Source organism: Nicotiana tomentosiformis, chromosome 7 (assembly GCF_000390325.3).
Source record: "Nicotiana tomentosiformis chromosome 7, ASM39032v3, whole genome shotgun sequence".
NCBI lineage: Eukaryota > Viridiplantae > Streptophyta > Magnoliopsida > Solanales > Solanaceae > Nicotiana > Nicotiana tomentosiformis.
Window position 1 is genome coordinate 117,070,979 of NC_090818.1, and position 17,292 is coordinate 117,088,270.

At 32.0% G+C, this 17,292-nt stretch overlaps 1 protein-coding gene across 2 annotated transcripts; it reads left to right on the forward strand.

The window, feature by feature from the left end:
- The first annotated feature begins 14,090 nt into the window (after positions 1 to 14,090).
- Positions 14,091 to 16,672, forward strand: LOC104094018 (zinc finger protein JACKDAW-like). 2 transcript variants are annotated; one of them, XM_009599871.4, is made up of 3 exons: positions 14,091 to 14,705; positions 14,960 to 15,359; positions 15,619 to 16,672. In XM_009599871.4, the coding sequence occupies exons 1-3, from the start codon at positions 14,567 to 14,569 to the stop codon at positions 16,556 to 16,558; spliced, it is 1,479 nt and encodes a 492-aa protein (XP_009598166.1). In that variant the 5' UTR covers positions 14,091 to 14,566; the 3' UTR covers positions 16,559 to 16,672. The 2 variants fall into 2 exon arrangements, with proteins under 2 accessions (XP_009598166.1, XP_009598165.1); XM_009599870.4 differs by having other exon boundaries at positions 14,092 to 14,714.
- The last annotated feature ends 620 nt before the right edge of the window (positions 16,673 to 17,292 follow it).

Here is a 17,292-nt window from a genome sequence, read left to right on the forward strand (position 1 = left end):
CATTTTGCCTGTTACGTATCAGCTCTTTATCATCGGACTTGGTGTAAATATCTTTGCAAGTATAAACGCAATGAATAGTTCGAATTATAGTATTTTTTTTGACTTGTTTATTTTCAACATTTACCTTATATGATCAATTTCATTATAATGATTATTTGTGCCTTTTAATAAAAAGTTTCTGAAGATGTTTAAAATTGTGGAGATGTCAGTTTAAACTTTAAAGGAGATTAAGGACGTCTCAAGGAGCTGCTGTTTCTTTTTTGGGTGGTATATGCTGGTTGTTTATATCTGAAAATGATTAGAATAAAACATTTAAGCTGGTAACTGATACAGAGATCATTTTTATTTCCTTCTCTTTTTACAGAGTTGAGTCGGGAAGAACGCAGACCGAATTGAGCTAGTAAAATTAGAGGCTAACTAATAGTTCTTCTGGAACAATCCGACCTTAAATGGAAGGATAATTCATGACAATTAACGTCAAGATATTTTGATACAATATCATACGCTACTCATGCATATAAATACAGAATGCATTATGAGATAATACTCTCATCCACAGGATTAGCTGAAATTCAGCATTTCTATCCTGCTACAACTAAGAGAATTTATAATTTATCGAAAATTGTAATAAAGAAAGTATTAGCCTCAGATGAATGAGGACTAAGTACTTTGAAGGAAAGAGAATATACTCATCCTGAACAAAAAGTAGCGATAAAATTCAATTAAGAATTATGCAACTGTTGCCAAAGAAATACTTGCAATAGTTAAGTGTGTTATGAAATTTCAAACTGATTTATATAATCAAAAGTTTTTAATAAAAACTGACTGTCAAGCAGCAAAGTTTATTTTTAATAAAGATTTTAAACATGATGTTTCAAAAGAAATATTTGCAAGATGACAAACATTATTAGCTCCGTTTGATTTTTAAATTTTATATAAAAAAGGGACAGATAATAGTCTTCCTGATTTTCTCACCAGAGAATATTTAAACTAATATGTTTATCATGAATCTTGCAGATATTATAGTATTGTCAAACTAAACCGAGGGAGTAACGACTTCACTATGAATTAAAACGTCTAAGCAGCAGCTAACCTGCTTATATTGAGAGATGGGATTTTTACTTATCTATACAAATTTTTAAACTTATTTACCTTTACTATTGAGATTTTAACTTAATTACAAGTCCATATACAAATTACCAATTTTATATAAAATAATGTATTAGCCTCTAATCTTCCATACTTTCTCTTTCTCTTCCACCACAAAACTAAAATTATAAATTAACATAAGAATGTTTGGCCTCTTTCTTCTCAACTTCAGCCATACCTTTACGAGAACAACGAGATTTGGCATAAGCAATTCTATTATGTTTTATCTTTCTTTTTATTTTCTGTTTTTTTTTTTTCTATGTTAGATGTTTCCTATTACAGTTTTGGCAACTTTTTTCTATGGTGCACGTTTACCTTTAATATATCGATACAATAGCTAGTTTGCTACTATGAGTGAAATGATGTCAGTTCAAGTTTAATCAAGTGTATTACATGAGCTCCATTTGAAAACCTGTTTGCTGCTTGAATCAACAATAAATCATTGCTAAAATTATTTCTCCCTTCCTTTCATTTTACAAAATGGTGTTTTATTGTCATGGAGTTTAAGTTTAAAGAAGAACAATGAAGGAATTTTCACTTTTGAACGAGGGAAGATCATTAATTTCGTTTAGCTTTTTGGAATCAATAAACAAAATAATATTAATCAGAAGCGGGTAGATTAAATTGGAAACTATATTAATACATTAGAAAGTTTAGAAGCTTTGAATTCGAAAATCAAAATTTACAAAATTATTTTTTGTTTGGAATGGGTGTTGTTGCGAATGATTGGTAATACCCCTTGGAGTTTATATCCCATTTTTGAGAGAATTTGGTGAAAATTTGAGGTGGTTTTGGTTGAAATTTCAGATTGAAACTCGAAAAAGAAGCCATACACAAATTATATATATTTTGTATGTCGAATGTAGAAACGGTATACAAAATATCTATAACTTACATAATTGTATTAAGTGGTATATAAAGTATATGTAAATTGTAGTTTTTGACCAAATTTTGTACAAAAAATGTGTATTTAAGTTGTAGATAAATTGTAGATTTTGACCGGATTTGTATATATTTTGTAAAAACTTTGGTTACTTTCTGTAAATATGAAAACTTACAGAAAATCGGATAAATAAGTTTAAAATCTTTTATATATACGAAAAGTCCCTTTTGAGATTGCTAGTTTCACTTTTTAGAAACGATTATGAGCCCGTTTGGATTAGCTGATTGTAAATAACTGATAAGGTGGAAGTGCTAAAAAGCATTTTGGATAGACGTGCTGAAATTGATAATAAACAGTTGACGTGTTTGGTAGAAAAATGCTGATAAACTGTTCTTTTATTAAAATGACTAAAATATCCTTAAAATTTTTACAAAAGATTATGAATTAAAAAGTTTCTTTATAATGAAAAAGATAAACAACGAATATGGAATGAAGAGAAAGTTAGGAAATTTATTTTGGGAAAAAATATTTTGTGAATTAAAAAATACTATTATTAGAGATAAACTAGTAAAAGTCTTGGTCAAACTAAAAATGCTTATAAGCTGAAAATCTAAAAGTTGGGGGTGACCAACTTATGACTTATGACTGCTTTTAGCTGAAAAGCCTGTTTGAACATAGATTTTGTTTACTTTTTCTCAATTTTTTAAAAACATTGTTTGTTAATGGAATTTGATCAGTTTTTTTAAAAAAAATTCAAGTTCCAAAAATTGGTTTGGGCCAATAATGCTTGTATCAGGGTAGACTGCCTATATCATATCCCCTTGGGGTGCGGCGCTTCCCCAGACCCTGCGTAAACACAGGATGCTTCGTGCATCAGACTGCCCTTAGTGTATACGGGTGAAACCAAACTCATAATGCATCCTAGCCTGCAACAAGATAAGCCAAGCTCGAGACATGGCAATAAGGGACCGAAATTGAGCCAAAGTCCCACCGGACTAGAACCCGGAGGCATGACGCCTGCCTTCGAGAATATCGAGGCCATGATCCCGGAATCAATCCTAGCCTCGAGCGACTTCGAAGAACATTGTCAGACAATCCAGCATAGCTAACAGAAGACCGAAATATCCGGGACCGGACGAATATTACGGCGGGGATCTCGGCGCGTATTGATAATGAGCCGGCAATCAGTGAATCAAAAGATTTTTTTACCTTGTATAGAGTTGTACCTAAAATAGGACCCCCCCTACTATATAAAGGGGGTCTAACAATTCGTTTGACACATTGTAACACGCACTCTGAAGTAATACATTATTATTTTTTGTCTTTAAGCTCTTGTTCTTTTTTAATTGTCACCGGTCGTAGCGAGCCAGGCTCGAGAGCGATTATTCCATCAAAGCTGAAACTATCCAGCTCGTGTGGTTTGAATTTATTTTATCTTTATTTATTCAATAACAATTTAATTTATCGCTTTGTATCAAGTCAATCCGTGTATCCTTAAAACCACTTACAAATTTAATTGTTATCCGATTTTAATTTGAGGGTAAACAATTAGCTTTAATATGGTATATATTAATTAACTGTTTTATAACAAAGAATCCTTAACACCTAATCTTTAAATTATTCCGAACAATGTTTAATTATCCTTTTGCAATATGCATAATAAAATCGCATAAGGAGTGGACCAAACTTTAGTATTATAAACATACCGACAGCTCCAAGCCAAGTAGCTAATTTGTTTTCTTGTTCAAGTAACATGTTAGAAAAATAAATTCATAATATATAGTTTTTAAGACATAAAATAAAATGAAGCCTGGAAAAAGTTCATAATTTCCCGTTCAGAAGTATTTTTCTTGCTTAATTTGAATTCTATTCACTGACAATAATTATTTTACACAATCAAATCATTTATAAATTAATTGTTGATGAACATCCACATTATATTACTCACTTGTTAGTAATTAACTTGAAAAATTATGAATGACTCGTAAAAAAGACGGTAAATTACGGTAAGCATTTAAATATTTTTTGAGTGTATTTCTTTGTCAGACAAGTTGATTTAGTGGGCGTTTGGACATAAGAATTGTAAAATTCTAAAATAGGGGGAAATATTTTTTCAAGTGAAAATGGTATTTGAAATTTAGAGTTGTGTTTGGACATGAATATAATTTTGGGTTATTTTTGAAGTTTTGTGAGTGATTTGAGTGAAAATTTTTAAAAACAGCTTTTTGGAGTTTTTCAAATTTTTGAAAATTTCCAAAATGCATCTTCAAGTGAAAATTGAAAATTTTATGAACAAACACTGATTTCTGAAAAAGTAATTTAAAAGGAAAAAATTTCTTATGTCCAAACGGGCTCATAGTATTAGCGGTGTATTTTCATGTTGGTAGAGTTATATTTCTACGTGTTATTTTTTCCGCTTCAGTTATCTTATTATGTCGTTGTTGTTAGTGTTTGTTGTCACTGCTTCTTTTTATTTGTCCTTGAGCCGAGGGTCTTCAGATATAGCCTCTCTACCTCCACGTGACAAGTGTAAGATTTGCATACACACTACCCTCTGCGGACACTACTTATGAGATTATATTAAGTATATTATTGTTGTTGTTGCTCCTAAAGCTTATATATTTTTAAATCTTACAGAAAATTAAGGATATTAAATAATACTTAGATACTCCTAAATTTTTTAGAAGTAACATTGGATCCTATAGGTTGTAGATAGACAGTCCCATGTGTGCTTAGTCCAGAAGAAATGGAAATGTTTTGCCGTGGGAGAACGTGCATCTTGTATTGTGTTTCCCCATTGTTCTACGTAATTGAAAAGCTATCCACCTTTTTCCTTTAAAACAATTTTTAATTACAGAAAAAAAAAAAAGTTAAGCAAAGAAAAAAAAATCGGATCTGCTTAATCAGAAGTAGAAGTATATAAATATAATTTCTTAAGATAATAAATAATTTATAAATATTCAATAAATTTTTTAAGAAGATTCACATGATTCAATTAAAACTGTTGAAATTCGAACTATCAAATTCTTACCGAACTCGTAACTTGCACTCTTGCTCCGCCCCTAAGGGTCCTTCTTTACTTTTACTACTTTAGGTGGTTGCAGAGGGGTAACATAGAACCAAATTTTATGGGGTATTTTGTTCCCCGCAAATATTTGAGGGGTCAAAGTAGAAATAAATAAAAAAATTACACATAATTTCGGCCTCCGATGGTTAAAATAGATTAAAATTAGAATTGGCACACTTGCGAATAAACAAATAATTTTCTCCTAATAGAGATAAGTAGTACTATATCATATATATACTTTCCTACTACATAGGTATCTTGAAAATTGTTACACTATAACGTGTTTTAAGGGCTACGATTTTCAACAAATAATTCTTAGGATCAATATATTAATGACAAATAAGAAAATAAATCTAAATTCTTAGCCAACAAAACCACATCTAGTGAACATAATAAAAGAGAGAAAGTATAATAGGAGTCTAAGAAATTATATTTTATATATGATTGATATTTGTTTACGAGCATTGGGGAGTGAAGGAAGGAATCTATACCACGGATGGGTGCAAGTGATGTCGTATGTGGTCGGACACAACCAAATCTCATCCCATATCCTCACCACCACCTTAATAATATATTAATATTTTTACCCTATCAGTGTAAAGGATAGCTCGGTGCAGAAAATATTTTGCGTTCACACAAGGTTCGGAACAGGATCATACTCTAAGGGAGTGTGATGTAGTCAGCCTACCATGATGCAAGCAACAATGATTGATTCTACGGCTCGAACATATGATCTATATATAGGTCACACAGAAATAACCGTTACTCCAAAGGCTCCCTTTCTTTTACCCGATCAGTGTATTTAACCTATTATAATATGTAATCTGCCAATATTTTCTAAGGTGTTAAGTTCACTTATTATGGATCATCATTAATTTGTAATTATCTTTTGAACTGATAATTTGAAGATTCTATTACACTACCCGCATATCCTCACCACCACCTTGATAATATACTAATAGTATACTAATATTTTTACCCTATCAGTGTAAGGACAATCCAGTACGTGCACAAAGTATCTCGTATTCACACCTAAATGTAGACAGGTATCCTGCATTCACACATGGTTCGAGGAAAGGTCACACCCAAGAGGGTGTGATGTAGGCAGCGTACATAAGAGTCGGATCTGAGATTTTAATTTTATGGGTTCAACATTTAAAGTTTTTAGCATTGAACCCATTATATTTTAAAGTTATGGGTTCATAATTACTACTATTGTAAATTTAGTAATTTTTACATATAAATTTATGCTACGCGTCGAAAGTATTGAGTTTAGTTGAATCTAGTAGTTGTATGTTGCATCCGCCCCTGACCCTGATGCAAACATTAATGGCTGATTCCACGACTCGAACCCATGACCTATAAGTCACACGGAGACAACTTGACTGTTATTCTAAGACTCCCCTTCTTTTATCCTATCGGTGTATTTAGCCTGTTATAACACGTTATATGTCGATATTTTCTAAGTTAATAAGTTCACTTATTATGGATCATTATTTGAAATTACCTTTTGAACTAATAATTTGAATATTTTATTGTACTATCAATATATAAAAGTTAAACTCAAGAGTATGTATCTGTACATTATATAATATGGGGAAACTTTGGTTCTTATATGTCCCTACGTGTGCATGTGAATGAGATGTATATATAAATTGAGGAAGAACGTACAATGTGCTCAAGAAGTCAGATACACACGTAAGTATGAGTTTTTTTTCTTCTTCTTGTAGGGTAGGTAGAAAGAGGTGGGGAAATAATATATAGGAAAAAAGAGAGAATAATTCAGTTGTAGTAGGATCCGAGTGCATGGAGCCAAAAGCAGTTGAATTATAAGTATATATTATGGACTCATAATACCATATTGTGTAATTATGTCACATGTATAGTCCCTTATATTTTATTAGTGAATTATGCTAAGGTATGGACCACCTTCAACTCAATCAACGATCTAGACACTTTTTCTTGTAAAATATTGGGAGTTACACTTCAAAAAAAAAAAAATCAAAATAGATACGAACTTCATTGCTGATCTGTTGCTAAATTGCTCGTAGCTAATAATTTTTTTAAATAATTTATCGCTAATCATCAGTTGCTACCGGATTTGTTAGTAACTAATCCCTATTTTTTTTTAGCAGTGTTATATGTTGCATGGGTAGTTTGATCAATGCTCTTTTCCCTGTTACGATGTCAAAAGAAATGGGAGGTCTCACCCTATAATACACATGTGTATGCAGGGACGTATTGTATAGATGTTATGTTGTGGATTTAATTTATAAATATTGATAATATAAGTTTTTTCAATGTAATAGCGGGCTGCTTTGATTTTTTAATAATTAGTTACACTTATTATAGGCAATTAACTGTAATAATCTTTTGCTTACGTGATCTGACAGTAAAAAAATCTTCATATATAAGTTTTAAACTCATACATTATTTCCAATGGATTTTATTTGTGAACGATGCATGCACAAAATAGAAAAACGTTCGTCTTTCAAAAGCTTCAAAACCTTCTACAAAATGTATAGTTTCTTTAATTTTCCCCCTCTTCTTTACCACCTAAAGACCACAAGTCTCACAAATAGGTTTGTCACATACCACAAAAGGGTGTGATTGATGAAGTGACAAAAGTTTTTTGTCATCTTTATTTAAAAGTCTCGAGTTTGAACCTTGAAAATAAAGTGTTTTTTGGTAGAGAGTATGAGTGGCAAACGGGCGGGTGAGATCGGATATGGGTCGGATCGAAAACGGGTAATAAAAATGGATAAATTATCCGATCCAACCCAACCCATATTTAATACGGATAAAAAATGAGTTAACCGGCGGATAATAAATTATCTATGACTTCTTGAATATGATCACTTTTGGGAGAATTCCTAGTCTCCAAAACTTGAGGAACCCCCGTTTTGAGGTTTTACAAATGTAAAAGTTAAACCCATTGGTTATCCATTTTCTAAATGGATAATATGGTTCTTATCCATATTTGACCCGTTTTTAAAAAGTTCATTGTCCAACCAATTTTTTAGTGGATAATATGAATGATTAACTGTTTTCTTTTAACCATTTTGCCACCACTAGTGGAGAGTACCGTAACTCGGGATAATAGACTTTCTACGGGCTGAATCTGGGCTAATAGGGCCAGTGGGTTCATGATACCGAAATGTTAAACAGAAGAAAAAAATTTCCCACATTATTCAAAAGAATGTCTAAATAAAATATTCTGAGGATTGTGATTTGGAAATTATCACCCCTAAGAAAAAGAATTAACTGTTCATGTGCTATATTTGTGATATAAAAATTGTCATATCGAGCTAAGGACATCTACACAAGATTAGGAGGGTTGTTGCTAAATCAAACTCAATCATTCAAGCAGAAAAGGGCATCTATTAATGCCACAATATTTACCTTAAATTAGGAATAATTCTACGGTTGAAAATAGAGGAACTTAGCAATCAGGAACCTAAACAAAGCATGTACTGACAAAATTCATAGCATAAATGTGTTATTTTCATGAGGGTAATAATGGAAACAAAAGGGATTTTGAAAATGATAACTAACAGATTGGATTATTTTTTATTTGTTTATTTGTATTTTGCAAAAAGGAAGAAATATAAAAACTCTTCTACTTAATTATCTTTAGAATGGAAATATATATAGTTGATGATTTCTTCAAGTGTAAATTTTACTTTCTTTTCACTAAGAATTCTATGTACTGCTTAAAAAGTTATTAACTAATTAATGCATATATGCTAACAATTTAACCTATAATGTTATTTAGTAGTTTCATGTGCAAGTGGTATGTGTTCTAATTTTAGTGCATTTAATTAATTTACATTCTGTAGCTGAGAGAACACGAGAAACATATACAATTAGTTTTATATTATTCATCATTGTTAAAGAAATATGATTAATGAAACTGACCTAATTAACTAGGAAATTGATTAAATTGGGTTAGAAAATTCAAGCGCAGTCTTAACAATAAGCAAGTATGGTGATATAGTGAGACAAATATTTACTACTTAATTAGCTGCTGTTTTTTTTTTAAAAAAATATGGCACAGCCGTACAGTACATACAAATATAGTGAGACAAATATCTAGTATTGAAAAAAGAAGAATAGTTCTTTCTTTTAATCAAACAATTGTTTTTGAAAACTTTGAACAATTATCTCATTATAAGCTAGCTTATAGAATTGCGTAATATAAAATGATGAATGTTATTTCTTTATCCTTAATTAGAAGCATTATATTCGAGTTCTGAAAATAAAATAAGAGCGTTTTCCCTTTAAATCAGCCGTTTACGATGTGATTAGTTGGATCAGTGCGTTTCACATACTGCAGGTAATTTTGAAAAAATAAAAAAAGTTAGATTTAAGATCTATTTTCTTACCACGACATAAGAGGTTTAATTTTTATTTTATTTTATTTTGCTATGATTTTGAGCAATCACAAGATTATTCTATAAAAATTATTCTGTGTAAAGTACAAACCCAAATTACAGAAGGGACCCCACATGTTCAGTCTACTGTGATATACAGACGGGGACAGCATCACACGAAGAACAGATTCACGGACTGACCATTGGGAATTGCAAAATTTTCCTCTTTTTTTATTATATTATTTTATTTTAATTTTCAGATGGGCCCCTAATTTGTAGCTCTGGCTCATGTGGGCCCCATTGTTTTAATTATGTTGTAATCATTTTATTCCTGATGTTGATCAGAAGAAAGGAAAAGGGTTAAAAAGGTCCCAAACTTTTCTTCTTCTTACCTTTTATAAATTTCAACTCTCCATTGTGTTTGAACTTTGAAATTTCAACTTTTATTTTTATATAATATAATATTATTAGTTTGTTAATTCCAAGAAGAAGAAATTTTAAAGTAATTTTCTTCACACGTTTGTACAAAGTTAATCGCAATCGCATCAATTTACCCCTTTTTGCTCATTTTTGGTCCACTCTGTCAAAGAATTACAATTGATATTGCTTTTTTTTTTCTTTTCTGATTCTTAGCTCGTTGTCGCTTGTATTATCTTTCTGGTGTATGTTGTTGTTGCAGTTCTATTGTCTCATTTCATCTTCTTATGTCGAGGGTTTATCAAAAACGACTTATTTTTCTCCAGGGTAGAGGTAAGGTCTACGTACACACTACCTTCCCCAAATCCCGCTTGAGTATTATACTGAGTTGTTGTAGTCCATTTAAAAAAGTTTGGCATATTCTTATATTTTTTTAATGAGAAATTTTTATAACCAAACAAATATTATGACTTGTTTATGACCATATGTTTCAAAAAAATTTATAGCCACACAAATTATATGATATATTTAAGACCATAAATTTTAAAACTTTTCGTCTCTTTTTTAAAATTTGTGTCAAGTCAAACGAGGACAAACAAATTGAAAAGGAGGAAGTAGTAATTACAAGACCCGTGAAATTCTTTTCTCACCAGTATTTTCTTCTATTTTCATTTCCTCTTTTTCCTATTAATTGCTCATTCTTTAATAAATCTTTAAACATAGAATTAAAGTTTTCTGCAAATCATTTCTTCAGCCACTACATATGCACATTCAATTTATTGACCTTTAACTAATAATTGGAATTTATAACTACATTCTTTATTAGTATTTGATTTGATTAGTAATTAAGTGGAGAACACTACTTTTGCTCTTCACTAAAAATGGAAAATATTCATTTGCTTCGCAGTGGAAAAAGCAGATATCACTTTTACATTATAGGCAAACCTGTTATTTTATTATTATAATTTTAATTTTTTTGCATTGCTGAAAATGAAATTATACCAACTAATAATAGATGTCTGTACGGGAAAGAGCCATTATTATCTACAAGACGATTGGAATATCCATTATATAAAAAAGTATATGCATATTTGAATGGATGATTCTTCGTTCTTAATTAATCAAAGGTGCGAGCGTTGGTAACAAATAAATTATTTGTAGGAAGCATTTACTTTTTAATGAGCTATGCGAGACGTGAATTCAAATTAGCCGAACAGTAAATACGTAAAAGAAAAAAAAAGTTACTAGTACTCTAGAGATAATATATTTAGTCAGTTGAAGTGAAGAAACACTTTGACTTAGCTTCCATCCATTTCACTTCAATTTGGACTAAATAGAATTCCAACAAGAATTTTTTTTAATAATATGGTCGTGGTATGTCATTACGTGCGACTATCTCCACTATAAATTTTTTTTTAGTAAAGTAACTACTGCGACCAAGTAAACTCCCAATTTTTTTAAATATATACATCGTCTAAAACAATGATTTTTTTATCAGTTGCAGTAAATAAGAAACAATTCATTGCGTTTTCTTCTAGACTTCCTAGTTAAATCCATTTTATTATTTAGTAATGAGCCATAACACTATGTATATATTGCATGTACTTATGCGCGCGCGCGCGCGCGCACACACACACACACAGACACACACACACACACATATATATATATATATATATATATATAATTCCAAAGAAAAAAAGAAAATTAAGAGTACGCGTGCTAAAGATTTCAAGTTGAGCAGGACCAAGACAAAATACTTGGAGTGTAAGTTCAGTGACAAGACTCAAGGAGGGAAAGGGGAGGTGAGGTTGGACTCGCAGGTCATCCCTAGGAGAGGGAGTTTTAAGTACCTTGGGTCTATTATTCAGGGGGATGGGGAGATTGATGAAGATGTCACACATCGTATTGGGGCAGGATAGATAAAATGGAGACTCGCTTCCGGTGTTATGTTTGACAAGAAGGTGCCACCGAAACTTAAGGGTAAGTTCTACAAAGTGGTTGTCAGACCAACGATATTGTATGGGGCTGAGTGTTGGCCAGTCAAGATCGCTCATGTCCAGAAGATGAAGGTAGCAGAGATGGGATATTGAGATGGATGTGCGAGCATAATAGATTAGAGATAGGATCAGAAATGAGGTTATTCGCGACAAGGTGGGTGTGGCCTCTATTGAGGACAAGATGCGGGAAGCGCGACTTAGGTGTTTGGTCATGTGAGGAGGAGGAGCACAAACGCCCCGACGAGTATGTGTGAGAGGTTGACATTGGAGGGCCTACAGAGAGGATGGGATGGGCCAAAGAAGAGGTGGGGAGAGGTGATTAGGCAAGACATGGCGCAACTTCAGATGACCGAGGACATGACCCTTGATAGGAAGGTATGGAGATCGAGGATTAGGGTAGTAGAGTAGGTAGTCTAAAGTGTTCATAACAGTAGTATTGGCACGCAACCTCGCTCTCTGTTGGTAGTAGGTTTTTATGACTAACCGTTGTTTTCTTTCATTGTTGATCACCTTACTATCTGATTATTTTTATTTTGCTTTTATATGGCTTTTTGGTACTGTCCCTTCTTGTCTATATTTTCATTAATGTGGTACTTATGCTTTCCTACGCCGAGGGGCTATTGAAAACAATATCTCTATCCTTACAAGGTAGAGATTGTAAGGATAGAGATAAGATTTGCGTACACACTATTTTTCCGAGACCCCACAATGTTGATATTATTGAGTATGTTGTTATTTGTTGTTGCAAGATTATGCGTGCTCATTTCACACCTAATAAAAATGTAGAGGGAACGATGATATACTCCACGAGACTTGGCGTCATACTTACTAAAAATGGAAGCAATGATGAAAACAGCGTATTTCTGTCTTATGTAATGTGTTCAAAATTTAATGCGAAAACGTTATCTACTCCAATATTCTCATTCTACTCTGGCAATGTCATCATTATTACAATTTAATTTGACCAAAGGAAGACCATAGAAAATCAATAAATACTATAGTTGGAGATAAATTGAAATATCTTTACATAATTTATTCGTATGCCCTTCTCATACCTATGATAATGTTAAATCACAGACTGAATTAAATTCATTACTTTTATATTGAAATATATTTATATATAATAAAAAATACTAAACTATGTGCATATAATAAATTTACACTTATTCTAAGCTCACTAACTCTCGAATTCGCCTTCATGTGTCTCAACAATGTTTTATAAGGCGACACCATTTTGTAGGACGCGCGCAGCTGCAAGTTTTTGTTTTAGTTGATCTTTATAATTACATAATATAAATTGATATATGAGTCTAATGTGTGAGAGTTTTGCATCAGAAGAAAACTAAGTTACATATAATATAAATTGAGGATGAGCTAAGCATTAACATTATTTTGGAAAATGCAGATAATAAAAGGAAGAAAATGAGAAGCTGCATAAAATTTTCATTTCTCTAATTAATAAAAAAAAAAAACTATATATGCTAACTGTGTATTTTCACATTAATTATTAATGTATTTTAATATGTTATAATATGTTATTTACTTCATTTTTCATATCACCATATCTGACTTGATATTAGTAATTATCTTAATACACGTCATTTCACAAAAAAATTACACTCAAAAAGAAAACATAAAAACAGAAAACAAACAGGGAGGCATTGAGACAATTTCGGTGGCTGTAAATTCTGAATCTCGTAGTTACAATATTTAGCTTCTATTTTTTTAGTATCCTCTTAAATTATCATCTGTCTTGATAATTGGAATTTAGCTCGAAAAACTACAAAATGACACAGAGCTCTACACATTCTGGTTACAAGCAGCATACAGCCAATTCTACATATATACAAATAAATATTTTAAAAAGGACGTATTCTTTTGAAAAATAAATATTTCATGACGGAGAGTTTCTAGTCTTGGAACAACGGTAAAGTTATTTTTGTGTGACCTTAATGACTTATAGGTCACGAATTTTAGCCGTAGAAACAGTCATTAATGCTTGCATTACATCACACCAATTGAGGTACGATCCTTTTCAATACCCTATATCAAATTGCGGGATACTTTGTTCACCGAACTTTTTTTTTTTTTTTTATGATAGAGAGAGATCAAAACAAAAAGGTGGCCCAGCAGCTAAATCTATGGCTGACCGACTTTGAAATATAACAACATAAAGATAAAAGGACATTGAACAAGAAAACTTGTAAGAGAGAGAGAGAGAGAGAATTAATAGAGAGAGAAGTACTGTGTTTTTTCTGTGCGTGTATGTGTGTGTTGGTTAGAAAAAGAAAGGAAATATTCTCTTTTGCTTTCATGGTCTTTTTTTGGTGTTTTCTTTTTAAATCACACAAACTTTTCTCCAGCTAGCAGACTCAGAAATCTTAGCTGTGATACAAAGCCAAGAAAACCTTCACAAGTTTGAAATAAGCCTTAGGTTCTTTGTTTTTTCTTGGTGTTTTAAAGATTCAGAAGTTTGTGTTTTTGTTTGTTGTTTGGCTATACACACTTATTCTTACTTTGTTCTTTTGGAACAATCTGAAACTTCTGAGATTTGAATAATACCAAGTTTTATTTATCTGTTTGTATTTGGGAAAAAACTTAAAACTCTTTGAGTTAGCTTTGTTTTTTAGCTCCACTGCTTCTTTAGTTGCCAAAAACAAAAACCCCAATATATCAAATGATGTCTGGTGATATCTTTTCAATTCCTTCTTCTGTCAAAGGAGTAGTACTACCTCATCATCCTCAAGATGTATTACTTGAACCAAACCCTAACCCTAAATCCAATTCTTCTTCCAAGAAAAGAAGAAATCTTCCAGGTACACCAGGTATACAAATTAACTATTCATTTACTCTAACACACACACACGCACATATATATATATATATATATATATATTCATGTTCTTGCTATAGCCTGTTGCAGAAATGTAGGGTAACGCTGTGTACAATAGACTCTTGCGATCCGGCCTTTCCCCGAACCTCGCGCATAGCGGAAGCTTAGTGTATCGGCCTGCCCATGTTCTTGTTATAATACATGACCAAGAACTTTTTTTTCTTTCTATGTTGACAGATCCAGATGCTGAAGTTATTGCACTTTCACCAAAAACACTTATGGCTACAAACAGATTTATATGTGAAATCTGCAACAAAGGTTTTCAAAGGGACCAAAACTTGCAACTTCATAGGAGAGGACACAATCTACCATGGAAATTAAAGCAAAGAAATAAACAAGAAATAGTGAAAAAAAAAGTATATATATGTCCAGAAAAGAGTTGTGTACACAATGATCCTTCACGTGCACTTGGAGATCTTACTGGTATAAAGAAGCATTTCAGTAGGAAACATGGTGAGAAAAAATGGAAGTGTGAAAAGTGTTCAAAGAAATATGCAGTTCAGTCTGATTGGAAAGCACATACTAAGACTTGTGGCACTAGAGAGTATAAATGTGACTGTGGAACTCTTTTTTCCAGGTAATTAATTTCCCTTAGATTGGTACTATGTAACATGTTCTTGTTTAGGAATATTTGTTTCAAACTGAAATAAATGCTAGCTCATTGATTCATTCATAGGAAAGTAGTTTAATTCAATGACTTTGTACTGATTCAATTTATTGCTCCTCTTGAGTTCTGACCACAAATTATCAGCTATTAAATTGTTTGATATTCCATGTGTCTGTTATATATGCCTTAATTTAATGTTGGGTTTTCTGTTTTTTCTTCCATTTTACAGGAAAGATAGTTTCATTACACATAGAGCATTCTGTGATGCTTTAGCTGAAGAGAGTGCAAGAATCACTTCAGTGGGAACTTGTAACAATTTGAACTTCAACCAGCAACCAAATTTGGCTGGTGGAATTTCCCAAATTGGGACAGGTTTTGCACAAGATTTTAGTGGTATGACAAGTGGGAATTCTCTACATCATCAGCAACAAAAACCAAGATTATCACTTTGGTTAAATCAAGCTAATAATAATTCCCAGCTCAATAATACTCTTCACATGTCAGCACCAAGTTCAAATCTTTTTGCTTCCTCTAGTTCAACTGGATTACCAGATCATATGGTCCAAATGCAATCTCCTAATAATGTCTTTGGTAATCAAATGCAATGGGCAATTGACAAGAATTCTGCAGCGACTACCCCTGCCACTTCAATGACTAAAACCTTATGTTCAATGTATTCTGATAATCAAAATCAGCACCCAAAATCTTCAACACCAATGTCAGCTACAGCACTTCTTCAAAAAGCTTCCCAAATTGGTTCTACCAAAAGCAGCCCAACTTTCTTTACAAACACTTTTGGTGTAATGAACTCTTCATCTTCTTCCTCAAACACACCAATGTTCAACACTTTGTCCCAAAACACAAGTGAAATGCACCAAGTTTTTGCTAAACAATCAGAGGAATACAACCCAACAGATAATGAGCTCCTTAATGGGTGTCCAAATATGAGTTCATTAGCTAATACTAAAGCAATCAATTTGGATCAGGCATTAATGCAAACAGGTGGTATGCAAACTCAAGCTGTTTCGTTCAACTTCGATAACAGTCTAACCAGAGATTTTTTAGGCATGGGAAATGAAGGGGGACGGCCATTTTTGACACCAGAACTGGCTAAGTTTGCTTCAATGACTTCAGCTATGGGGTTAAGCCATTACAGTAGTGGTCACTAGCAATATGTCTTTTCACTTATCTTTTTTTTTTTGTATTACAAAATACAATAATGTAAAATTTGAACCTTATCTTCGAGCTGGCTGGCTCAACCTATTGGTTATATTTCTTTTTTCTTTTTCTTTGCATTAATTTGGATATGTTTCTCGAGAAAACAACGACAACAAACTCGGTGTGGGGAGAGTAATGTGTAAATAGATCTTACACCTACCTTATAAAGATAGAGAGGTTATTTTCGATAGAACTTCGGGTCAAAGAACTTCTTGAAAATAAAACGCTTTTCAAAAAAAAGATATAAATCAGCAAGCATATTCAGAATTTAAATTTACTTTTAGCATAGTATTCTTTTGTTTTTTTCTGACTGTTGTTATGAATTTAATATAAATATTTATTTTTAAAACTTTTAATAGTTGAGCTTGAAACAATAGTTGTAGACATATTGACTGCATACTTTAATCTCACCGCTATTTTTTGACGAACGTAAACTAATTTCTCCCCCTACATATTATGAAAACAAATCAAGTAAACAAAGATGAAACTGATGAGATTTGAATTAATGGTAGACGTTAGAAATTTTGCTAAGAATATTCAAATGTTATTATATGTATAAATAATAATGTTTGACATATATACGTAATTTTTAGGCGAAAAATATTCTAACTTTTAACTGCACTCTCCTACTTTGAATCCTAAAATAAGCTGGCTGGCCTACTGTGGTGATAACCAAGTTAGGTCT

What these genes read in the sequence shown, in the direction of transcription:
- LOC104094018 (XM_009599870.4), top strand. Translation starts at nt 14,567, where the DNA reads ATGATGTCTGGTGATATCTTTTCAATTCCTTCTTCTGTCAAAGGAGTA. An exon ending in AAATCTTCCAGGTACACCAG is followed by an intron (nt 14,715 to 14,959) that starts GTATACAAATTA and finishes CTATGTTGACAG; the next exon opens with ATCCAGATGCTGAAGTTATT. An exon ending in TGTGGAACTCTTTTTTCCAG is followed by an intron (nt 15,360 to 15,618) that starts GTAATTAATTTC and finishes TCCATTTTACAG; the next exon opens with GAAAGATAGTTTCATTACAC.